Below are 25,320 nucleotides of genomic sequence, written 5' to 3'. Positions count from 1 at the left end.
ATTTATATATCGATTAATGCACTTGCACTTGCTCCCTAATGATATCAACAATAGCTAAACCTTTTGTTTTGACAATGGTTAAAACTTTATTCCCATATTTAAACTATTTTTATTAAAAATTTAAAAATAAAAAAAGCAATCGATCGAGCTCCGAGTACAAAGATAATTCTTGATTAATTTATAGTTTAAGAAATAATCATACTATATGTTAAAGCCTGTTTTGTAACCATTATCATTTTAACAAAATATATGCTTATCACATGATAAAAAAGCGCACATCATTTGTATAAATTAATTCTAACCTGATTTAAGGTTAAAAAAAAAAATTAAGATGAAAATTGTTGTACAAAATAGTAGTTGGAAAATGCGTTAATTTGGTTATGGGCTAGAATCGGGCCGAGTTCGTTCCCCCTAAGTTTGGCACAGCCCAATTCTGGGGTTATTTGTCGGCCATCCCTAGTCCACAAAACACCCTTTCTTCCTCTCAATTTTCCCTTTTGGCTGTCACACCCTCTTCTAGTTTAGTAATTAGTTGAGTTCCTCTCGTATCAGGCAACGGTAGCTCAAAGCGAAAACCCTAGCTCTCTCCCCTACAATGAACTGCTCAAGTAACCCTCCTTCTCTCAGTTCTTCGGTCTCCTTCTGGTATTCAGTGCCATTTTGGTTATTCTTTTTCTGATATCTGTTATTTGTTCTTTCTACTATTACCGTACAGTCTCCGGCGAGGTTCCGGAACAGCCCGTGGTGTCGAAGAAATCTGGACTGCTATATGAGAAGCGGTTAATCGAGAGGCACATCTCGGTATGTTCATTTCTCTTTCCTCATCATAGGGTATCTGTTTGCTTCTTCGTTACTAACTTCTTCGTCTCTCAAAAATAGTCGAGGAGGAAGAGGAAATTTTAATTGAGTAAACCGGACTGTTCGTACTGAGTGTTGGCTTATACCTAGCAGCTTGGGAAGGGCTTACATCGTAATTTATAATTGTACTAGAACCTTGGTGATAAATGTCGTTACCTAATTAACTTAATTTGCCCTTTTTTTAATTGTTAGGTAGATTGTTGCTTATTATTTATAGCCATTTGGAGAACAGTATCTCAGTACAAGCAAGACTCTGTGCCTCATTTTTCTTTTAATTGGTATTGGAAGGCAAGCTGGGATTTTGTGATAATACGCTTATGATTCACAGAGCTCGTTTACGATTTCCCTAGTTCCCAACAAAATTGTCAGCCCAAAATCTGTTCATTTATATTTTGTTGATCTACCTGATCAATTGCAGAAATATTTTTTTTTTAAATCTTTTTTCTCCTTCCTTTTCCGAGGATATGTTGTAATGTATAAAACTTCCATTTTTTTGTGAAAACACATGGAATTCGTTAGTTTTATTTTTTTGTACTCAATTGTTGTTGCAACAAATCTTGATTTATGCCTTCTAAATCATTTCTGAATTAATTTTCACTATTTAGTTAATCTTTCTGTCCAATTCCAGTACACTGTTTGATGAAAACCTACTTCTTTATTTATTTATCGAATAGGATTTTGGAAAATGCCCAATTACGGGGGAACCACTTACACTGGATGACATTGTTCCAATCACGACAGGCAAGGTATGCTTATAAAGATGACATTTTTTCTTATTTTAACGTCATGGGAAGTTTGCATGGTTGGGGCTGAGAGATTGTACCAGCTAAGGTAGTTAAGACTCTTGTTGTTTATTACATTTGTCATGCACTGATGCATTTTTGGTGGCTTCCCATGCAGATAGTAAAACCTAGACCTCTACAAGCTGCTAGCATACCTGGCATGCTCGGAATGTTCCAGAATGTATGGGCTTCTGTCTATGACTATATTTTTATCATGTCACTTCTTTAATAGCTTTATATGCTGCAGATGCTGGTCAGTTTTCTCCATTTTTAACTACAGTGCTGTTTCACTAGATTGTGTTGCTTCGTTGTCATCAATTTATCATGGTCATTAAGTTTGCCCTGTAATTTGTTTATATGGTGAGAAGGTTTGTACATGCAAATTGACATCATATTGCCGATTCCTTTTCTCAGAACCTGATAACATTGTTCACACGTGTGGACTTTTTTTGATGAATAGAAAAATTTTAATAAGACAAAAATCAGGTGTTACCCTGGCCAACAACAATTTATGTTGATTTTGTCGCAATTTGCTTTGTTTCTAACACCATCACTTCAACTTCGCAATTACAATATTGATTGTGTGATGCCTTTTCCATTGTTATTGTTATTCTTGCAACCAACATCTCAATTTCGTTTCTAAAACATTATTTCCACAACTTTCACTATCACCATTAGTGTAGTGTTGGTTAAAGCACACCCAAGTGCAAAGTGCCAAGGCCGAAACTTTTCACTTACAAAAAGAGCATGTCTTGGTGCTTGTTGTGTAAGCTTAAAGTGCAGGAACGTGCACTATTGGACTTTTTTTTAAAACAATAATGTCACTTCAAGACCTAGAAAATCAAGTAAACAAGCATTCTTAAATATTTAGTTGATATTGAAGATCATTTATGAACCATGGTGCCATATGTTGTCATATGTGATGGATATGTTTTGAACCGATATAATAGTCCAAGTACGCTTTTTGGCTTTCTATTTGGATGGATATTTGATTGCTTATGTTAGCATGGAAGTGAATACCTACAACTCTTGAGTGCTTTTGGTCATGGCCATTTTGGTAAATTTTTATTCAACCATATTCTATAATTTGATTATGGCTATCCAATGTCATTGACGTGTATATTTAGTAAAGTATAAGAGAATCATATTAAGTTTTATATTTAAATATTTTGGAATTAGTTGATTAATTGATAGTCATGTTTCATAATCCTCTAGTAAATTAAGTTAATATCTCCTTTTTCTGGTTATTATTCATCATTTTTTAAAATTTGTGTTGTACTTGAGTCAGGCGTAGGCTCTAGATGGCATTTGCACTTTACGTCTAATACTTTCACCAACAACACATTAGTGTGGCCACCACTATCAATACCACCATCATTGCACTAATGACATGCCACCACCACCATCCCATAATTATATTGTGACAAACATTTTGAATCCTAGCCCAAATTTAAGACAAATGTTTATGGACAAGTCATGTATTAGTTTATTTTATGGGATGACTTTTTTAAGTGCAGTTTTAATCTCTCTAGTCATGAGTTGAAATGACTACGTTGGAAAAAAATTCCAGACAAGGATAAATATTGTGGGGATAACTTCACGTGTTTTGCACCTTGGTTATATCATTTAAGGAACAATGCAAATATTAGTAATTGGTTGTCTATTGTTAGACCACAATTTATTTCTTCCTTCTCTCATGCATATAGGAATGGGATGGTTTGATGCTATCCAATTTTGCATTGGAACAACAACTACATACAGCGAGGCAAGAGCTAAGTCATGCTCTATACCAGGTATCAGAAGCTGGTTATGTGCTCACTATAGTTTTTATTTAATGTTTTTTTTTTTTTTGGTAGAATGTTTTAATATCTTTAAAGGTATATTTTGTTTCCTTGTTCATTTTTATTTACTTTTTTCTTGAATGCTTATATACTCGTAAAAGAAAACATTATGCAATTTTGTCATCAAAGATCTTTTTTTATCAGTTTAACAAAGACTTTATTGAGGATATAAATAGGTTAGCCCAAGTACACGGGACATGTACAAGAGTGACACATTTTGATGACAAAATATCAAAATCCTTGATGATTTTGTCATCAAAGATTTTGTGAAGGCCTTAATTATAATATGTACATGATAGTATGTACATCTTACAGAGGCCTCGAACTTTTTTGTGGAACCAGAGTTCAAAACTAGTCCTTGTTGTTTGCTCCTAATATCCTTCTTAGACTTGATGATGTTAGTAAAATCTTCTGTGGATTTTTAATGCTATGGATTGCCTATAAAAAGGTGGTAAATGAGATCCCACATTGCTTGAGAGAGAAGTTTAAGCCTTTATAATCATTCCAATGGACTCCAATTGTAAACTTGACTAGTCTTTTTAGATTATAGGCCTAAATATGGTTTGAATTTTCCTTGGGTGGTTACAAATTGTGTAAGCCAAAACCAACTAGGAGTGTAAGATTTGAGTCATCCCATCTATGTTAGAATGGCCCAACATAGGCATCAATGATTTTGAGGGGAAGATGGTAGTACTTCGCATTGAGTATAAGAAAGTGGTGGATGAGATCCCAAATTGCTTGAGAAGTTAGTACCCTTTATAATGATTTCAATTGATTCCAATTGGGTTGTTATAAATGATATAAGATTCAAACCCCTATTAAAGTGTGGGATTGAGCTGTGCCACTTATGATTGAATGGCCTGTTGAGAAGGGAAGATTATAATACCTCGGATTGGGTATAAGGTTGTAAATGGGATCCTGCGTTGCTTGAGAGGAAGATGTTCTTGTCTTTTATAATGATTCCAAGGGGTTCCAATTGTAAAATTGACAGGTCCTTTTGAGCTATGGGGCTTAGATGTGCATGGACCTTCCTTGGATTATTACAAGTGGTATCAGAGCCAAACCCAACCAAAGGTGTGAGGCTTGGGCCATGCCACCAATGATGAAATGGCTCGACAAAGACGTTGGGGATTTAAGGAGGAAAGGTTGTAATAGGTCAGATTTAGTATAGGAAGGTGGTGAATTAGATCCCACATTGCTTGGGAGATAGAAGTTGCCATCTTTTATAATGGTTCTAATGGGCCCCTATTATAACCTTGACTAGTTCTTTGGTAGTATAGGCCTTGATATGGCTTGGGCATTCCTTGGGTCTTTACAGGAGCTGGTTTTGTTATTATATTCATAGTTTTATTTTTATTTTTATTTTTATTTTTATAGGTAAACGGTAATATTAATATGAATAGGCAAAACCCAAGTATACAAGATGTAATACAAGAGATAAGACCTATCTAGTTCGCTGAATAAGAAAGAAGAAAATCGTGTACATTTTGGCCATTAAAGTCTAAAGCAATGGCCCAAAGAAATAAAGTGGTGAAAAAAAGAGAGCGAAGCTCCTTTAGTGTCCGCTCCTTATCTTCAAAGGTCCTTTCATTGCACTCTCGCCAAATGCACCACATGATGCAGATAGGAACCATCTTCCACATAGCTTTAATCTGTGGGAGTCCTCTTGGTATCCCCCAACAAGCCAAAACATCAACTACCGTAGCAGGCATCACCCAGTTTAACCCAATTCTGCTGAACACTTCACACCACAGGGTTGTAACTGTCTCACAATGTAACAAGAGATGTCGCACTGACTCACTGGCTTTCTTACACATACAACACCAGTCTGCAATAATTATCCGACATTTTCGCAAGTTATTGGTAGTCAAAATCTTACCCAAGGCTACCGTCCAAGTGAAAAAAATTGCTTTGGGAGGTGCCTTATTCCTCCATAATTTTTTCCAAGGGAAGTGAGAGTTTGGTGTGGCTGAAAGAGTCTTGTAGAAAGAGCTTACCGAGAAATTTCCTTTACTCACAGGTGTCCACCACAACGTATTTTCACACAGGCCATTTAGCTTCAAAGAGTAAAGTAGGCTGAAGAAAGCCTCAAAATTGTCAACTTCCCAATCTTGGGCTGCTCTACAAAAGATAATGTTCCAATGGATTTGGTCCCCTGAACGAATCAAAAGGTTTGCCACCGAAGCATCTGGCTCACAAGCCACTTGGAACACAGCTGGAAAAGCCTCCTTCAATGCCTCCTCCTCACACCAGATGTCCCTTCAAAAATTTATACAAGTCCCATCCCCCACCAGGAATCTAGAATGATTAGCAAACACTCCCCACCCTTGTCTAATATGTTTCCAAATCCCCACCTCATGAGGTTCAGTCTCCTCTCTAGTACACCAACCCCCCCATGATCTGCCATGCCTGCAGTCAACTACTAGTTTCCATAGTGCTTTTGGTTCCAAATTGTATCTCCAAAGCCATTTCCCAAGAAGTGACCGGTTAAATGTTCTTAAATTCTTTATCCTCATCCCACCTGATTGGAGTGGTCTGCACACATTATCCCACCTGACTAGGTGGAATTTAAATTCCTCCCCCATCCCACTCCATAAGAAGTCTCTGTAAAGTTTTTCAATGCGTGTTGCCACACACGCTGGAATAGGGAATAAATACAAGAAGTAAGTTGGTAAGTTAGAGAGAGTACTTTTGATTAGGGTCACACGACCACCTTTCGACAAATATAATCATTTCCACCCTGCCAGTCTTCTTTCTACTTTCTCAATGACTGGGTCCCAAATAGGTAAGGATCGTGAAGTAGCTCCCAACGGTAATCCCAAATAAGTCATAGGGAGAGAAGCAACCTTACAGCCAAGTGTGGTGTGCTGGACAACTGCTGAGTATTAGGGGTGCTACCCGCACCATACGGTGCGGGGTAGCCCCCTCCCCGCACCATGCGGGGGTGGGGTTTTCCTCCCCGTCACCCTCCCCCGCATCCCCGGGGCGGGGTGCGGGGCGGATACTCAATCCGCCCCGCTTTATTTTCACTTCAAATATTAACTATATTTTATTATTTTAAAAAATTATTTCTAGATCTAAAAGTGATAAAAAATATATGTTTAGATCTAAATTGTAAATTTAAATTTTGTAAATATGACTATAATTTAAAAATTATGTCATTTTTAAATTTACTAATGCATATTTTGTGTAAGTTGTAGTGTAGTAGTTTTTAAACTATATAGTTTTTAAATTTGCTAATGCATAATTTGTGAACAAGTCTAACAAATTATAATATATATATTTATATATACACAATTTGTAAAATATAAATATATATTTATATATATAAACATATATTTATGTTTTTGTAAATATAAATATTTATGTTTATATATATATATAGGTGAGGGCGGGGCGGGGGAAATGCGGGGCGGGGTTGGGCTCTCCCCGCCCCCGCTAGGGGGACTAGATGCGGGGCGGTGTAACCCGCCCCGTCGTGCGGGGGCGGGGTGAACGGGGGCGGGGTAGCGGGGTGCGGGGCCCCGTTGCCCACCCCTACTGAGTATCGCTGACTCTCCAGACTGGCACTAGTTCTGATTTATCAAAATTCACTCTCAGGCTGATGCAGCTTTGAAGCATAAAAGAAGGGCCTTCAACACCCTAAGTTGTTCATTATCTGCCTCGCAGAAAATTAGTGTCATCTGCAAAAGGCAAGTGAGAAATAGAGATGAGGCCACGATTCACGTCATAAAGCCATTAGTACCCAGAGCCGTTAACATCCTACTCAGGGCCTCCATGATGATAACAAAAAGAAGTGGGGACAAAGGATCTCCTTGTCTTAAACCTTGGGAATTGTCGAAGAAACCCTCCGGGCTACCATTGATCAAAACTGAGAATCTTGCTGTTGAAATACACCATCTAATCCACATACACCATGTCTCCCCAAAACCACATCTCTGCAACAAATAAAGGAGGTAGTCCCAATTAATATGATCACAAGCCTTTTCCATATCTAGCTTGCAAATAATCCCGGCCATACCAAATTTCATTTTACTATCCAGGCATTCATTAACAATTAGCACAGAGTCCAGAATTTGTCGGCCCCTTACAAAGGCATTTTGGGGCTTTGAAATTATCTTGCTTAAGACTTCCCCTAGTCTTTTAGCTAGTACCTTAGACAAGATTTTGTATATCCCATTAATGAGACTAATGGGCCTAAAGTCCTTCACTTCCGAAGCCCCATTTTTCTTCGGAATAAGAGCAATGAAAGTAGAATTTAGACTTTTCTTAAATTTCCCAGTGGAAAAAAATTCCTTAAATACATTCATGATGTCCTTTTTCACAACCTCCCAACATGTTTGAAAGAATCCCATGGAAAAGCCATCTGGTCCTTGTGCTTTATCTTTCCCCATTTTCCTAACAACTTCATATACCTCATCTTCTTCAAAAGCTCTTTCTAACCAAGATGCTAATTGAAATTCAATAGAATCAAAACCGAGTCCATCCACAGATGGTCTCCATCCCTCTTGTTCTGAAAATAAATTTTCAAAAAAACTCACCACATGTTCCCGGATCACATGAGCGTCTTTGCAATCTCTACCATTGATTTTTAGCATTTCAATGGTATTGTTTCTCCTATGTGAGTTAGCCACTCTAAGGAAATATTTTGTGCTTCGGTCCCCTTCTTTTAGCCAAAGGGCCCTTGACTTCTTACGTCAGGAGATCTCTTCTAAAGATAATATCCTTTCCAATTCTGACCCCAATTTTGCCTTACGCGGTAATTCCTCAGGGGTGAGGACTCTAACTTCGGTGGTCCTATCAAAGTTTTGAATCTCCTCCAACATGGTTTTCTTTTGTACTCCTAAATCTCCAAGGATTTGAGAGTTCCAAAGTTTTAAATCATTCTTTAAAACTTTTAGTTTAGTTACAAAAATATAAGGTGGAGTACCATGAAACTGATAAGCTGACCACCAACTCCTTACTCTATCTATGAAGCCCTCACTTTTGAGCCACGTTTTCAAACTTAAACGAGCGCCTACCGCCTTGAATACTGCCTCCATCCAATAAAATGGGAAAATGATCTGAACATAGGTGTGGTAATCTCTTTTGACACACTTGTGGATAGTGACACTCCCAGTCCGGCGATATTAGGAACTTGTCCAAACGAGACCATGTCTAGCTATTCGACCAGGTGAAAGGACCACCTATAAGAGGGAGATCCACTAAGTTCAAATAAAAAATGTAATCTGAGAATTTCGACATGGCTGAGCTTAGACGACTGTCTCCCGATCTTTTGCTTGGAAACCTTACGATGTTAAAGTCACCGCCTATGCACCAAGGAAGATGCCACCAGCTATGTAATTCTGCAAGTTCTTCCCACATAAGCTTTCTGATGTTATCAACATTTGGCCCATAGACACCTGCAGAAGTCCACAAAAAATTGTCTTCCACCATCTTAAAAGAAACGGCCACTGAATATTATCCTACGAACTCTTCCATTTTCTCCGCCCCTTTTATCCCACATCACAAGAATACCCCCTGAGGCCCCAATTGGAGCTATAGATAGATCCAATCTACATACGGGGAACTCCATACACTTCTCACTAATTTTCTGGTCACCAATTTTAATTTAGTTTCTTGTAATCAACTATATCCGCCCTCCATTCTCGAAGTAAATTTTTTATGCGGAGGCGCTTATTGAACTCTTTCAGCCCCCAGACATTCCGAGACACAATTTTTGGCTTCATAAGGAAACAACAATACCCTTTCCTTTGCTCCTATCATGACTTGAACTCTCCTTATTCAGAGACCAATTAAGTCTCTTGAGCTCCCTCTGTTTCTTGGATCCATGTTTCTTAGATTGTGCATAACCCGCCTATATGGCCGTAAGAAGTGCCATAAACTAGTCTTCATAGCCCACACATTTCATTCCTACAATATGCTGGATATCCTTTACCTTTTTGAACACCCAATCTGACATTTTAAAATCACTGGGTAATAAACAATTCAGCAGATAGGGGTTCCTGTCACCACCATCAGAGTCATCCCCAAACAGCTTAATACCTCCCCACTCGATCACCTGACCCACATTGTTCTCTACCTCAACAGTAACCAATTGTGTATTAGGGATCAGACTGATATCTGTGAGCCGTTGCGAAAGCCCCTCACAGCATGCGGCCTCCCTCCTAAATTCCATAACCCTCTCATCCCCACCTTTTGAAAAAAGTTCCAAATGGTCATCCGAAGCTATGGGGACATTCACTTGAGGAAATGTTGAAACCGTACCCATAATCGGTGGGATCTGTGTGTGGGAATCAGAGGGCAGTTCAACTGCGGCAGAAGGGGTCTTCAAATGGGCATGCGTTGAGTCAATACCCAATCTCGAGTTGTTTTGTGCTTGAGAGATCGAGGAAATCTCAAACGCTGCACTGGGGGCCTCCATTGGTCTGGTCTGGTCTGTGCATAAATATCGGGAAGAAATGAAAAAAATTGCAAGTTTTCAACTTGATTTGCATCACACAACGGCAGGATCTGCTCCACCAAGGTCATTGGCGCTGTCTGTTTCGCCTGAGGGGAGAACACCGATCGAAACGACTTTTCCGAACCCATCTTCGACGTACCTGGGTTGGTTACCGGGTCTTTACCCGTTAACCTGGGACCCAGAGCCCCGATAATCCTCCCCTCCGTTGGACTGCCCACTGGGTGGAGTTGGGCTCACACGTTGTGCTTGAGATTAGCGGGACATAATGGCCTTGAGAGGTCTGGGACGGGCCTTCAACTTGGTCAACCCTTTAGGTAGCCCAATCGCATTCAAAACAGACGGGCCTTCTAATTGGCCCAAGCCGACTTTGTAAATATTACATTCCTCTATGCACCGTTTCAAGACAGCCATATTAGATTGTAGCACACTCACCTGCTTCTCCATCTCAGCAATAGTGTGCAACAAGGTTCTCATTAATGGCCCCGACATTCCCTTGCCACCCGTAACACCCACCTGATCTTTGCCCAAATCGGAAAGATCTCCTGCCAATTCTGTGATTTTTGCCGCTCGAGACAACGCCTCTTTGTACGAAATAGTATGGTGCCCCTGCGACGGGGGTAAGGCCCTCCCTGAACTTCTTCCTCTGTTTTTTCCCCTTAGAATGTGGTGCGCTGCCAATAATTCCTGCAGCGTCTCCCCAAAATTCCTCCAGCCTACTCCCTTGCTTCCTTCAGGTATTACAATCAGCCCGCGACGTTTTACTTGACCAAATTTCGAAATGGAGAAAAATCTCCCATAGGAGTTCCTTTGCCTCTGCACCACCAAGACCTGAGGCCCTCTTCTCCATGTTTTGATGAAATTTGCAGGTCCTCCATCAGCTATGCCTTCTTTAACCATGGCAGCCAACCACCCCATATAAGATTGATCTATTGAGATGTGGTTCACTGCACAACAACTACTCTCAATGCATCTCCACCACCACTCGTTCATCTTCTTAAACTCAAAGCATTTCTGTTCTATAATGACATTCCTAATCGATTCCATTGGACAAGCAGATGAACAAGCAGAAATTAACAAAATCTAACCAACCAGAATGTCAATCGTTGGACAACATTCTCACCTACTGTATCCTCAAAACCTTTTGTCACGTGGAAAATCCACTAAGATTTCCTAAACTTCAATAGGAATGAATGTAAACCAATGGATCATCTCCTGCAAGAAGCGCTAGAGATGAGGGAGCGGGAGAAAAGGGGTGTACGAGTATCTATGTGTTATTATATTCATAGTTGTTAGCAGTTAATAGTGGCTTCAAACTGAGCCTCCTTAGTTCTCAAATGACAATCTCAAAATCTGATTATTGACCATTGGCATATAAAAAGGTTTCTTTGGGAGTTGTAGCTGCTTTGGGGCTATGCATTTAAACTTTGATGTGAAGTTCTTATTCTCTTCTTCTCACTGTATTTTGATAATGATCTTTGTAATATACTCTTAATTGTTTTCCTTCCCACCCACATCAAGTTCATTTTTTTGAAAAATTTACTTATTAAAAATATTTTGGATTTGATACCTACTAGAAAAAATCTTCCGGAGTTGGTTATTATGAGAGTTTGTTTTTGACATGTGGAATTCAAGACTGGGAAGTGAGTGAAGCTGCTGATTTTTATGTTAAACTTTATGATTTGAAGATTGATCTGTTCAGGGAAGATAGGATGTAGTGGGTTCATGATAACAAATCCAGTTTATCTGTGAATTCCTATTATAAGGTTTTAAATTGTCATGGTATTAAAACATACCCCTGGAAATGCATTTGGAAAGCTAGAGTGCCCAGTAAAGTTGCTTTTTTCCGCTGGCTGGTGTTGCTGAAGAAAGTTTTAACTACTGATAATTTGAGGAAAAGGGGTTTATATGTGATGGATTGGTGCTTCATGTGTAAAAAAGATGGCGAATCTGTTAACCATCTGTTTCTACATTGTGAAATGGTGACTGATTTGTGGAATAAGTTATTTGCAAGGGTAGGCATTGCTTGGGTGATGCCTTTTCATGTGGTGGAGTTCTTGGCTAGTTGGCAAGGTGCTGTGGGATGTGGAGGCAATAAAGCTGAGTGGAGGATGATTCCTTTGTGTTTGTTTTGGTGTTTATGGCTTGAGAGAAAGGGGAGGTGCTTCCAAGATTGTGAATGCACAATGGGGGAATTTAGGGATTTTTTCTTTAGCACTTTAAATTTTTGGGTGAACAATCTTGTGAGGGATATGAATATCTGTAATGCTTTATTTTAATTGTTTTCCTTTAGCTTGTATTTAGGTGTATTCTCTTGTATACTTCATGTGTACTTGGGCTATGCCTATTTACTTGGAATAACATTTCTTATTACCTATCCCAAAAAAAAAAAAAAAAAAAAATTCAAGCTTCATTGATCCGAAGCTACACAAACATTTTTGCAGTTGTTGGTTATTGTCATGTGAGAAATGTTTTTATTTATTTATTTGTTGTGCAAAAGGAGCTTTTGGGAGGTATGCTTACTTTTTCCACCCATGCGTTTCATTCTTCTCAGAATATTTGTTGTTAAAAAACATTTCACTAGATGATAATATGCAGCATGCCACACTTCTTTGAGGTTATTTTGTTAGACTATTCTCTGCTAGGGAAGTGTTTGTGAAAAGCAGAAAAAAGTGGATGTGAGTTTTAGCTCCAGTGCATTTGGATTCTTTTTTTGTTTGTTAAATCTTTCCCAATTTCTCATGGTTACTTCTTAATAGTTACGGATTGAAATTTCATTGCTTATGCTTCTCTTATCTTGTCTCTTTTTTCCCGTTTTGTAAATTATTGATTCAAACATGCATCCATCACTTTCATGGTTATCTAAAATTTGGTTGGTTAAATTTCTCATATATGGGCAGCATGATGCTGCTTGCCGTGTGATTGCAAGACTTAAAAAAGAAAGGGATGAAGCGAGGTCATTGCTTGCTCAGGCTGATAGGCAGATACCCATGTCAGCATCTGCGGTAGTTACAGCAAACGCTCCTGTGATGAGCAATGGTAAAAGAGGTAGATGTTCCTCTATGTGATTCTTGGTTGATTTTCTTTTCACATTAACTTAAAAAGATAGCTAACTGGAGCTCTATCATTGCTGTTATAGCTGCTGAGGATGAGGAGTTTGGCCCTGGGGGAAAGAGAATACGACCTGGAATATCTGCCAGTATTATTGCTGAATTAACTGACTGTAATGCGGCTCTTTCACAGCAGCGCAAAAAGCGCCAGGTATTGGTTGTTTTGATGTAATATCACAGAGATTGTTTTGATTTCAGTACTAACCAATTTGTTAAAGGAATATTCTCTCTCTTACCAGTCTTTCATTCCTTTCCACTGTATGTTTTGGGGGAAGGGGAAGGAAAGGAAAAGAGTTGAGGGAAAAGAATTGGAGGATAGAGACTTCCTTTTTATATTTGTGGGGCTCACAACCCATTTTTTCTCTCCATTTCCATAAAGCAATTAAAAATCCAACGGGAAAATAATTGTCCTTTCCTTTCTCTGACCCCTTTCCATCTTACCAAAGATACACCATGTAATTAGTGGTGCCCCTTTGCGCCCTTAATAAAATTGACCTATCAAAACTTGTTGGTTACCAATTACTTGACTACCATTGATGCTCCTATTTGGTTTCTTTTCAGATACCTCCAACGGTGGCTACCATTGATGCTCTGGAAAGGTATACTCAGATTTCTAGTCATCCGCTCCACAAAACAAGCAAACCGGGCATTGTGTCTCTTGATATCCATTTTGAAAAGGTACAGCATTCACTACGATCTAATTTTGTTTGTGCATATCTTATTATTGCATTTGTAGTTCATTGGAGTAAGTTGTCCAACATGCACTCCCTAGGTGCTGATGCTGAGTTGTTGCTTGATTGTCTTGGAAAGTCTCAGCTAATTCTTGCACTTCTATTTCTTTGCACGTGTCACCTTTTATGTTTTGTGCATTGTCGTCTTACTATTGTCAATTATGATCATGTTACCAAAACTGCTACCAGGAAAGAAAAGGTAGAAAAAATACTAAATATAGGAAATGAGAAGAGAGTATTTATCGATTTTTCCAAATTATTCACCTAGAAACTGGCTTAGGTGATACGGTGATAGATACTTGAGCTTGCAACATCAAATTCCTTAATTTGTTATCTGGTCATTTATTTACCCGTTCAATTCTTGTGCTTTACTGTTTCTGATGTATATAATGGGTCGAAATTTTGTATATTGCATTCTTTCGTGTCCTATGTGCTAAAAGTTATGAACCAACACAGCTAGTGACAGAAATGGAAATGACCCTCTCCAGGTCATATTGTCACTCATGAATGTAATGCTGATAATTTGTGTTTCCTTAATATTTGGACTTGGGGGAGGATTTCCTTCTACCAAATACCATGGAAAGATAAAAAGCACAAGGGCTATAGGTCAGTTGGTGGAGCACCTTTTCACACTCACCAATGTTTTCCGTAGCCGTCCATCATGTAATTAAAAAATTAAAAAATGTAATTAGAAGAGTTATCGACCTCTTACTCCATGAATTTCCATTTTGTGTTTCGGGGGAGGGGGGGACAATAACTTGGAAAAAGGTTCGATCCAATCTTGTGTCCATTTAGGTTAGGTTCCAAATAAATAGAACCCATCATTTCATTGATTTGATATATTGTTAAGGTGAATACCTAATCTTTTTCAATTGCTTGGAATAATGGGTATCAGGACCACCAAAACAAAGTTATGTTTTCATCCTATCTTCTGAACTTTAAGGAATATGATGCTCATAATGATTTTCTTGTCTCTCTTCAAATCCTATCTAGGTGTCTCCTTTGTACGCACCCGTTGTACATGGGATGTGCATTTTGTTTTCATAAATAAAATCTCATTACTCATTAAAAGAAAAACTTCGTTTTTTAAGCCAAAAAATTCTAAGGCAGATGACTCAGACCATGTCACTTTTAAACAGCTACAGAAGGTTATAGCATATTTTTTACAGTATGGCTAGAGTATAGATTTTTATTATTGCATGTGGGGATGTGGTAACAATTACCATCAGCACATGAACTCCCCATTTTGCGTGTGTTTTCCTCTCAAGTTAGTGGTCCAAAAGCATCCTATTAAGTACAAAATTCCAGGGCCAGTTGATGAAAATTATGAACCCAGATTGCTTGAGCAATGGGTCGGACATGAAAATGCCCATACCCTGAATGACATTTGACCCCTTATTTTGCCAGCTCCTTAAATGAAATTTATGTTTATGTTCATGGTAAGGTAACGGTTGTAGTCCTAAAGATAACACAGTTTGGTGCAGTCTTTGTAGCCGGTGAATTCTTATTATCTTGTATTGTTGATGATTTATGGGACTAACATGTCGTATAATACTAGTAGGGCTTAGAAGCAAATTATGATTAGTGTCATATGAAGGATCTCCATATGAACATTTTAGCTTGGTCACGTGTTTGCCATATTGTTGTCTTATTTTTTCCTAAGATTCCAGTTGAAGGGTTCGTTTCACAAATGCATTTGTATGATTGTGGAACTACCTCGTCTGCAGTAGGTATTTGGAGCTTGGGGAGTTCCAAACTATCCTTTGGTTTCTTTTGGTTCAGTTGTTTTATTTTTAAGTCCTATGCTATTTGTAATTCAACGCTCCTCTGGTGCTCTAACAATGATTTGCATTCTAGATGGTGTTCATATTGATCAAGTACGGTTCTGGCACTGATGAAAGCATTTCTTTCTCTTTCTAGGACATAATTGCAACCGGAGGGCTTGACACAAATGCAGTACTTTTTGATCGATCATCAGGGCAGATCTTATCTACACTCAGTGGTCATGCTAAAAAGGTTCAACTGCTTTTAAGTTTTATTCATTTGCTCAGGTTTTCTGGTCATTAAGATCTGTTGGCTGATTAGACATTGTTTTTCATAGGTTACCAGTTTAAAATTTGTTGCTCGGGGTGATTTATTCTTAACTGCCTCAGCTGACAAGGTATGCATCTAGCTTTGTGGGAATCAAGTTCTACAGTCATGAATCTTTAAATTGAAATGCATTTTCTTTTCCAATTTTAATTATGAATATTCTTAGATTTCTATTTTTGCTTCACCAGTGGAGTGAATTTGTAATTAAGAGGTTGCATGTCTTCTGAACCGAACACTGCATTTTGACAGTCTAGTCTATGACGAAGGGGTAAAATCCTTAAGTTTGGTATGGGCAAAAAATTGGGAGAGGGGCAGCAAAACTCTCTTGAACCCACCAGGCTGTAAAATATCAGTTTTGTCCTCACTTTAAACCATTTAAATCGGAACTCGATGCCTTACCTTCATTTGCTCCTTTTCACTTGTCCTTCTCTTCTACCAAACAACATGTGGGGAGGAGTCCCCTTATTTCCCCTCCCCTTTGCAATGTATCTTCATTTCTCCTACCTTCCATCCATCCTCTCTGCTAGATTGTGAACAAGGAAAACATCCATGGATAGCTACAGTGGTCAGACTACAAGGTAGGCATGCCTATCGGGAAAAGTTTGCATGTGATATTTGTAGGGGTTCTAATGAAACATGACAGAGCATAAACACAATTTGACCACAGAACTCCCCTCCTATATGTGCTTTTTTGATCTTTGTGGAGAGCCTGAACTTTTTCCCTAAATACTACCAAAAGGTATTGGTAGGTTCTGATATGGATAGCTGCAAGCAAAGGTTTAAGGTCTGCTTGCACTATCATCACAACTTTTTTTTTTTGACTGGTATATTTTGAAAATTCATTTCTTCAGGTTGATTTTTGTTGTGAAAAATTTATGCTACGTTTGGATGTTGAGATGAGTTGAGTCGTGAATAATAGTATTATGTGGGTCCCATTGAGATGGGTTTAACTTATTTAGGTTGAGATGAGTTTAATTTTTTTTATGGGAAATTGAAAAAGTAGTGGGTCCCATCAATAATTGATTTGAGATGAGTTGAGTTTGGTTCAACAACCAAACACAACCTAAAGTAAGCATTTTCTTGCAGCTTCTTTACTCTTTTTGTTTTTCCTGATTGAATATAATCATTCCATTATTTATAAAATATATATATATCATCATTCCACTTACCAATTAATAACGGAATATGGTTAATAAAGATCCCTTCCAAAGTTGCTTTTTTATATGGACTCTCTCTCTTGGGAAAATTTTGATGATGGATAATTTGAGGAAGCGTGGTCTTATTGTTATGGATTGGCGGGGAATCTGTGGATCATTTACTTTTGCATTGTGAGGTGGCAAGGGCTTCATGGTTGCTCTCAAGTGGACGCGGTTTGGAAGATGGGTTCCCTTGTGTCTTTTGTGGTGTATTTGGATTGAAAGGAATGAGTGGTGTTTCAATGATAAGGAGCATAGTTTGGAGGAACTTCAGAATTTTTTGGTGCACTCTTTATTGCTTTGGTTTTCTGCTTTAGTGATTAACGGGGCTTCTGCTCGTGATTTTCTATTGTCTTTTCCCGCTTTTGTATTTAGGTGTTTTCTTGTGTATGCTTCCTGTGTACAAGGGCATTGCCTATTTCATTCGATTTAATAAAATTTTCTTTCTTACTTATAAAAAAAGAAAAAAAAAAAGATCCATTCCAGTTTGTCTCACAAATTCTGTTAGGATTCTGTGGTGCTTCTTGCTCTGTCTTGTTGTAAAATTATGCTATGAATGTTTAAGAATTGATTTAATATTCCCTATGTACTTCTGTTTCTGTCACTTTGCTGTTTGTTTTCTATCCCTGAACTGTTCTTTTTTATATGTTGAAGACTGTACGTTTGTGGCAAGAGTCTGATGATGGGAACCATAACTGTAGACACATCTTAAAGGATCATACTGCGGAGGTAAAAAGCTTTCACTCTCTTGATCGTGTTCCATTACCAATTTTTACCTTGTGTGTGACATGCCTCCTTGGTGATTTTACTCTGCTCTTTGGGAATCTGAAGTAGAATTTTCTCAGTCCATTCTTGATGTCTGAATTCTTCTGTTCTTTCTTCAAATCTTGACTTGATAATCGCCCTGATGTACTTGGGCTTTGCCTAGTATTCTATCGTATTAATAAAATGAATTACTTGTAAAAAATAAGTCTTGACTTGAAAATCTAGTCTATTGTATTAAATTGTCACTGGAACATGATACTTGATATCGTCATCACAATTAATCTAGGATTTCTGAAATATGTGATATCATGACTACAACTGTCGGTTGTTGATTGCCATTCTATTATTGTGCTCTTTTGTAATTCAATAGTTATATTCCTTTTATTTTCTCAGGTGCAAGCTATTACAGTCCATGCAACCAATAACTACTTTGTGACTGCTTCTCTTGATGGCACATGGTGCTTTTATGAACTTTCTTCTGGATTATGTCTCTCACAGGTCCAAATCTCTCTCTCTCTCTCTCTCTCTCTCTCTCTCTCTCCCCCTCCCCCCCCCCCCCCCTCTTCTGGCGGGATCTAGTACCTCTAGAACTGTGAATACTAGGAATGATATGTATCTATAAGTTGACAGCCGTTGCATCAACTTGATCAATGGAGTGAATATGCACGAAATCATCTCAATTGTTTAAATGACTCATCACATAAGAATAAAGAGTTAGTTTGAAATGCTTTCAGCAATCTTTGAAAACCTTATAACTATTTGTCATGTATCCCTTTCAACTCCATTTTTTTGGTGAGTAAATCTTATGATGTTTAGTTCTGCAGGTTGTGGATGCCTCAGATTCTAATGGCTATACTTCTGCAGCATTTCATCCTGATGGTCTAATTCTTGGAACAGGCACTTCTGAAGCTGTTGTTAAAATTTGGGATGTGAAAAGTCAGGTAGAACTCTGTGTGGCTTCTACCTCAATTTTCTTCATTTTTTTCTGATTGCTTCTATATTTCGTTTACAGGCAAATGTTGCCAGATTTGATGGACATGTTGGGGCTGTAACTTCAATATCTTTCTCTGAAAATGGCTACTTCCTTGCGGTAACTATTTCTGCAAATGAAATATTCCAAGTGCATAGAGGGTTGCACATGCCATGTTTTAATTTCATGTTTAAAATGGACAGACTGCAGCTCATGATGGTGTTAAGCTGTGGGATCTACGAAAATTAAGGAACTTCCGGACATTTGCTCCATATGATTCAGATACCCCAACAAACTCCGGTATGTAATTCTAGTTCTGATATTTCCATGCACAAAATAGATGGCTCTATGTAGAGATCAAGAATGGTGTTGATAAATTATTACTGTCTTATCCCTTTCTGATCCATGCCTTGTGATTGAATGGGAGATATTATAATCCTTTACTTACTCGTTCTGTTTGCTGATATAATATAATACAAGTCTTGAAGAAATATTATGGTAATGGAAGCTCTTTTTCTGCTTGCAGTGGAGTTTGACAGTAGTGGGAGTTACCTTGCAATAGCTGGATCGGATATAAGGTGGGTGTTTGATAACTCAACCATGGGTTTAGTTAAAGATTTCATTGATTTGTTGAATAAAACTCTATCCAATTTCACAAGTATGGAAGTCCTCTATATTTTTATTGATTCTCTCTACTATTGAAAAAGCTTGGGCTAATTTGATGTTTACTTTTCTGTCATTTGTACAAAGTGCCTTTGTTTAAAGGAATTGGAAGGAAAGGAGGAATGCTAATCTTCATCCTAGAGCTTATCATCCCCAGTCACACTTGTTGATATGGTAGATTTCAAGTGGTTTCATATATCAACCACTTAATATATGCCACATAGCTTGTGTGACTAGGGATGAAAAAATTCAGGATGAAGGAGAGCATTTCTCGAAGGAAAATCATGGGATGCCCATTTATTCTCCTCCCTCATTCATGTCCTTAATGCCACTTACGCCATTTTTCTTCTTTGATGGGAAGAGAGTATTACTGCCACCTTGTAGAAGGTTGAACCGGTTCTCCTCATATTACAGTTTCAGATTGTAAGAATTGTTACTTATCAAAAAAAGAAAGGGAAAAAATATGCATTGGAGGATAGTTGGGCCCACGTTACAGCATTTTCACAAATTCATGCCCACTTAGCCAACAGTTAGGAAGTTCAAGTGATGAATCTGACGTCCATGTTTACCTGAGTTTTAAGATTCGTACTATCTTGTTTACAGCATTTACACAAATTCATACCAACCCGTCAACTACAGTTTAATTTTTCAATCACTTGAACTGCAGACTAAGCTAAACCCAAGCCATCTTTTGGAGCTAAATGTTCTTCTGCTTTTGTAGTTTCAATAATTTTTGCATCCATGTAAACTAATTTGGGGATTGTGACTTCTGCAGAGTTTACCAAGTTGCAAATGTGAAGTCAGAATGGAATTGTATCAAAACTTTTCCCGATTTATCTGGCACAGGTTATTGAATTTTGTCCTAGTATTATTAGTAACTTTTATTTTGGTAATCCTTGGTGATAAATATACGCAGCTCTGATTACAGGTAAAGCAACTTGTGCAAAATTTGGGCCAGATGCGAAATATATGGCAGTAGGATCGATGGATAGAAACCTCCGCATTTTCGGCCTGCCCAGCGAGGATGGTTCATTAGAGTCTTAAGGCACTTTCAAGTAGCAGTAAGTGGGAAGTGGAAGTCTTGGTATTTCTTGAGGTTGCTGTTTACTTCGACGTGTAATTTATTTATTGGCTTGAGGAAATGGGTGGTAGAATTCTTCAATTATATGGTGTAGAAACTATTGCCACATTCCTCTCCTTTGAGCAAAGAGTACCCTTGAGCATTCCGCTTCGATCTTGCGAGATGCGGTCTCAACTGAGCTGGAGACACTCATATTTGTCGGCACTTGATTAATTATCATCATCACTTTCTAAAGTTGGTACCCCATCTCATGTATCATTTCCTTTTCTTTTTTCTCTTTTTTTTTTTCCAATTTTGTTGTAATCAGATTTTGCCGCTTTGGAATAGGTTTTTGGCTAACGTTAGCGTTCTATCTTTTGTATGTCCGATTGTGGGTGGCTGACAGGACAATATATTCAGAACTGTTCTCGGTTCTTACTTTTTTTTGTTGTAATTTGGTACACTGACTAGAATGAGCAATTAGGGACAAGCTTGTTGATCAATTATTGAATGCGTGCAATGCATGGCAGTCAAGTCATTATTTACAACGCGGGATGGGCATTTCGAAGTTGAGCGAATGCTTTAGAGTGGGCACGTAATTTATTAGAGAAGCATTTTCTACAACTGCATTCTTTCCGATTCCACTGATCGCAGAGAGCATTTTTTGAACATGTTCCAAAGAGCATGGTTTGAGCCTCAACGATCTGCCGATTCGAATTCGCAACATTTATAGTACTGATAGCTCTGAAAATTTTTTCCACTGAAAAGATGATTCATTCGGACATTAATCAAACATCCAACTATTAATACAAGACTGCCACTAGACAGCGATTTTTAGTTCATTCTAGGATTCTACACTTCAACAAATGGACAATCCCTTATATATATATATATATATAGATACACATTGAGGTAAATGAATAAATAATATTATTGAGAAAGAGGCTTGTCCTAGGTAAGGTAACGCGATGCATGTGTAAAACCCCATAGCTGCACATAGACAAGAATTCCATTAATATCAAGGGACATAATTAAAACGAAGAGTGAAGTTAAATTTGCAGATGCGAAATGAAGGCTTGTAAAATAGAAGAAACAAACAAAAGAGCAAAAACTTGGCTATGTAATTTCTATTTTTTTCGTTAAAATAAAATTCTACATGGTTTGAAGACGTGTGTATCCGTCTTCAAAGTTCAAACTTCTGCTGATGTACTGGGCTCCACTTCATGTGACCCAATCTTAAATGAACACCCTAAGAACAGCTACTATTTTACCAATACTTCTGATATCACCAAAAATGTTACTGAATATCAGATTTCACGGATCCTAGTTCATCTTTCTATTCAGTTCACATCAGCCACAACCAGATGCCAGGATGGTGAGTATGACAAAGATAAGCGAGTATGAAGCAGGTTGAAATGGACAGTAGCAGCAAATACTTTCTCAAGATACAGTATATAAGACAAGGTGATTAAAAAGCAGGCATTACCTCGACATTCTTTAATTCAAACTCTTCGTTATGAGCCAAGCACAAATTCCCAAATGTTTGGCAGGGTCCACTGGTTCCACTTAACCTTTTCAGATAAGAGTTCACAAGCGTGAGAAGAGACTCAGAGACTCTTCTCTTGAGTATTTGTTCTCATCCATTAGACGATGTGAAATTCAAAAAAGAACATTAAAATAAGCAACTTACAGATCTCCATCCAAGCACAGGGCGAAGTTGCCACCACCGCCAAATGCTAACAAGTCATCCATACATAAGTGGTAATATCGATTGGCTCCTATATACAAAAGGTTTGGCATTAGTTTCAGCATAAGAAAGGGGCAACAAAGGATTCTCACGCATTGTAACATTTTTTTCTTTGATTGGAAGGTGTACTATATAGTCCATTCAAGACTAATTATTCTTCCCACCCAATGCTGATGAATTTCTCATCACATCAATATGGTAAAGAGCTTCAATACGGCACCTGTTAAAGGAACAACCCTTGGATGTAACCTTTTTTTTGGAAGTTACTAATTTTTTCAAGAAATTCTTTAAAGGACTTTTCTTGGTTTTGTGGAAATGGTGGGATCAATAAAATATGTTTGGATTGAAAAAGGTTTCAAGACCTGCTTTTATTAGGATTGGAAAGTGGTAGGGCCATTAAAATATATTTGGAGAGAAAACTTCTACATTTTTTTATTTTTGTGAAAGCTGGTTTGGTTTTTGTTTATTATGGAAATCAAGGTATGATGTTTTAATGAATATTTTCTTTTAGATTATTTTGGTGTAAAGATGTTTGGATTGAGAGTGAGAATTTTCAAAAACTTATTGTTACCAATTAACATAGCAGCTGAAGACTGCCAACGAAAGCCAGGTTCAAATAAAGGTCTCAATTGACCACATATTGAATTGGGAATACTATGTTCCCATTACCAAACATTGAAGCGTCCAAACACGCAGCCAAATAATAGTTGGCTCTACAACCTACTCCAACGTGAGTTGCGGCTATGCCCTCATCTCTTTTCTTGACCATAAAAAAAAAATCTTCCACTGAACTAGATTGCCACATCTTCCCACAAAGAGCAAGCATTACACATATTGATTAAGTCAAGGTCCTTACCTGTTGGTCTAAATAATCTCGGTTCACCATATATGGTCGTAAACACAAATGTTTGGTTTGTTCCCTATCAATCACCAAAAATAGAAAGAAGTACACAATCATCCTTCAAATATTGAAAGGGGAAAAAGTAGAGAGCCAAAGTGCCAAACCCAGATGAGTGAAATAAGGAGATAGAATATTGAAAGGGGAAGAAATAGAGAGCCAAAGTGCCAAACCCAGATGAGTGGGATAAGGAGAGCCATTTCCTCAAGAAGAAATCTATGAAAGATTAATGTCAACAAAGGTGAAAGCATGTTAACTTACTTGATATTTTCTCTTCGCTGTAGGCTTCAAGGGACAATCTAGCAGCCCACCAAACACAGCACCTTGCCTGTCACCAGCAATCTAAATGAAACGAGTGAGTACCGTGAAGACTGATGGATCCCAAATTAGTATCACCACTTACAGGATTTCATTGGAAACAGATATCAACATACCAGCAAACATGGACCAGAAAGATCAGCACTCTTGCGAATTAGTGTACGCAGTGATATACCATGTTTCAACGTACTGCCCTTCATTTGAAATATTCAATATTGAATCAAGACACAACTACAAGAACAAAAATCGCATTTAGTGTAGAGTATATAAGCTTTTCAGCAAGACTGACCTGTACAACAACATCCATTGGCACCCCTTCACAATATTAGGCAGGGACGACAGCAAGAATTCATACAAATCTGTGGAAATAAAAACAGACTCATCCGTGAGATACGGAAAAGTCTTCTGTGGGCTGTGTCGGTTAGTAGCCTCTTCAAACACTTCAGACCCACTAGTGCTCCTGCCAGAAGCCGGGTCTTCATCACCGTCTCGAGTGATTGTTGTTACCTTCTTGTCACATACTGGACTACGTTTCACATAGTCTTCCAAGGATTCATCTAGAGCAACAGAGTTTGCATTTCTATATAGAGCAGGGTGTTCTTGAATTGATTTGAGATCATGTTGATGCTTCTTTGATATGGATCGATCAAATCCAACTGAATGGTTAATGTAGGAAAAATATGAAGAAAAGGTTTTCACGCCTTCAGAATAAGGCCTGGCCTACATATATAAAAACTTGATATCATCATGAATTGAGAATTTTCACGTACAATTCAAATAGAAATATGAGAGAAAACCAGCCACATCTACTAGGAATATTAGAAGACGAAGTTAGCTATGTAATTAGCATTCCAATAGTGTTTTCTAGAAGAATAACTCCAACGACAAAAATTGCCCACCATTTTTGCAGTGAGTTTGATAATTAAAAAAAAAAATACCGTTCCGCACAAGATCCCCAATCAGTTAATTGCAAGTCACCAAAATTCAATGTCAACTGAAGGAACTAAAATTCTCTAAGACACCCAGATCTAAGTTTTACGAGGAACCAGAACCATAATCAAGCTCAACTTTTTATGTACCACATAACATCGATATTACCTGAGGTGGGGGAGACGAGGACGAGGAGGAGGGGGACGAGTCGGCGAAGAAACGGGTGAACCTGTCCGTCACTTTCTCTTTAAACGTGTACATCATGAGTTTTTTTTACCTTTGAAGAGGAGAGACGGAGTGAATCTCTCACGGGGGCGTCTTCCTGTCCGAGGTTTGTGCTCTTTATATGGGTGTTAACGTTTCTGGTTTTTTTTTTTTTTTTCGTTTCGTTAAGAGGAAAAGTTTGAGAAAAGAGGAATCCAAAAGGAAAGGGAAGACTGGTCGGTGGGGAGAGGAACGATGGTGGGAGTGGCAGAAAGTAATGCAACCAACGAAGTTTGATTGGGAATTTCTTAATTCTGGGACTTCTGAAAAATACGTCTCCTTATGTTCGAAACTTCGAGGTATGATTCGTCGTCGTCGCTTCTTTCATTTTGGGCTCTTGCATTTGTCCGATCATTGTCCACGGTATATTCCTACGGATAGGGATACGGGTACCGAATCATTCGACCGATATTACATTTGGAAAAGGAAAAGGAAAAATTAAAAATTAAAAATTAAAATACAATAAAATACTTGAATAGTCAAATTGAATGGGCAAACCTAAGCGGTATGGTATCATTTTTCTAAGTTACTTGGTCTCATGAGTTTGCCGCCTCATATTTACCATTCGGATATTTTATTTTTTGTTTAATGATTAAAGAAGTAACTATTAATAAAGCTATGCATTTTTTTATTTAT

The 25,320-nt window shown here is 38.0% G+C and overlaps 2 protein-coding genes across 2 annotated transcripts; one reads left to right on the top strand and one right to left on the bottom strand.

Moving 5' to 3' along the window:
- The first annotated feature begins 447 nt into the window (after nucleotides 1-447).
- On the top strand, nucleotides 448-20,965 carry LOC122300638 (pre-mRNA-processing factor 19-like). The gene is made up of 18 exons (XM_043111441.1): nucleotides 448-608; nucleotides 716-801; nucleotides 1,533-1,604; nucleotides 1,759-1,821; nucleotides 3,347-3,433; nucleotides 12,842-12,989; nucleotides 13,081-13,202; nucleotides 13,613-13,729; nucleotides 15,703-15,798; nucleotides 15,884-15,943; nucleotides 17,724-17,798; nucleotides 18,228-18,332; nucleotides 18,659-18,775; nucleotides 18,847-18,924; nucleotides 19,008-19,104; nucleotides 19,331-19,382; nucleotides 20,243-20,313; nucleotides 20,396-20,965. Exons 1-18 carry the CDS (start codon nucleotides 596-598, stop codon nucleotides 20,509-20,511), a joined length of 1,575 nt encoding a protein of 524 aa, XP_042967375.1. The 5' UTR covers nucleotides 448-595; the 3' UTR covers nucleotides 20,512-20,965.
- On the bottom strand, nucleotides 20,784-25,021 carry LOC122300639 (oxidation resistance protein 1-like). Its single transcript, XM_043111442.1, has 8 exons — nucleotides 24,589-25,021; nucleotides 23,780-24,210; nucleotides 23,607-23,679; nucleotides 23,434-23,514; nucleotides 23,131-23,194; nucleotides 22,218-22,305; nucleotides 22,014-22,098; nucleotides 20,784-21,517 (listed from the first exon to the last, which is right to left on the bottom strand). Exons 1-8 carry the CDS (start codon nucleotides 24,682-24,684, stop codon nucleotides 21,479-21,481), a joined length of 957 nt encoding a protein of 318 aa, XP_042967376.1. The 5' UTR covers nucleotides 24,685-25,021; the 3' UTR covers nucleotides 20,784-21,478.
- Nucleotides 25,022-25,320: the final 299 nt, after the last annotated feature.

This window comes from Carya illinoinensis, chromosome 2 (assembly GCF_018687715.1).
Source record: "Carya illinoinensis cultivar Pawnee chromosome 2, C.illinoinensisPawnee_v1, whole genome shotgun sequence".
NCBI lineage: Eukaryota > Viridiplantae > Streptophyta > Magnoliopsida > Fagales > Juglandaceae > Carya > Carya illinoinensis.
The sequence above is the reverse complement of the archived record's forward strand: the minus strand, read 5'-3'. Positions and strand labels throughout refer to the sequence as shown.

Excerpts from the sequence above, each read along its gene's own strand:
- LOC122300638 (XM_043111441.1), top strand. Across the intron at positions 1,605-1,758 it reads TTCCAATCACGACAGGCAAG|ATAGTAAAACCTAGACCTCT; the intron begins GTATGCTTATAA and ends CTTCCCATGCAG. Across the intron at positions 19,383-20,242 it reads ATAGCTGGATCGGATATAAG|AGTTTACCAAGTTGCAAATG; the intron begins GTGGGTGTTTGA and ends TGACTTCTGCAG.
- LOC122300639 (XM_043111442.1), bottom strand. The coding sequence starts at position 24,684 with ATGATGTACACGTTTAAAGAGAAAGTGACGGACAGGTTCACCCGTTTC. Across the intron at positions 23,195-23,433 it reads CAGCGAAGAGAAAATATCAA|GGAACAAACCAAACATTTGT; the intron begins GTAAGTTAACAT and ends GGTGATTGATAG. Across the intron at positions 22,306-23,130 it reads GAGATTATTTAGACCAACAG|GAGCCAATCGATATTACCAC; the intron begins GTAAGGACCTTG and ends TTTTGTATATAG.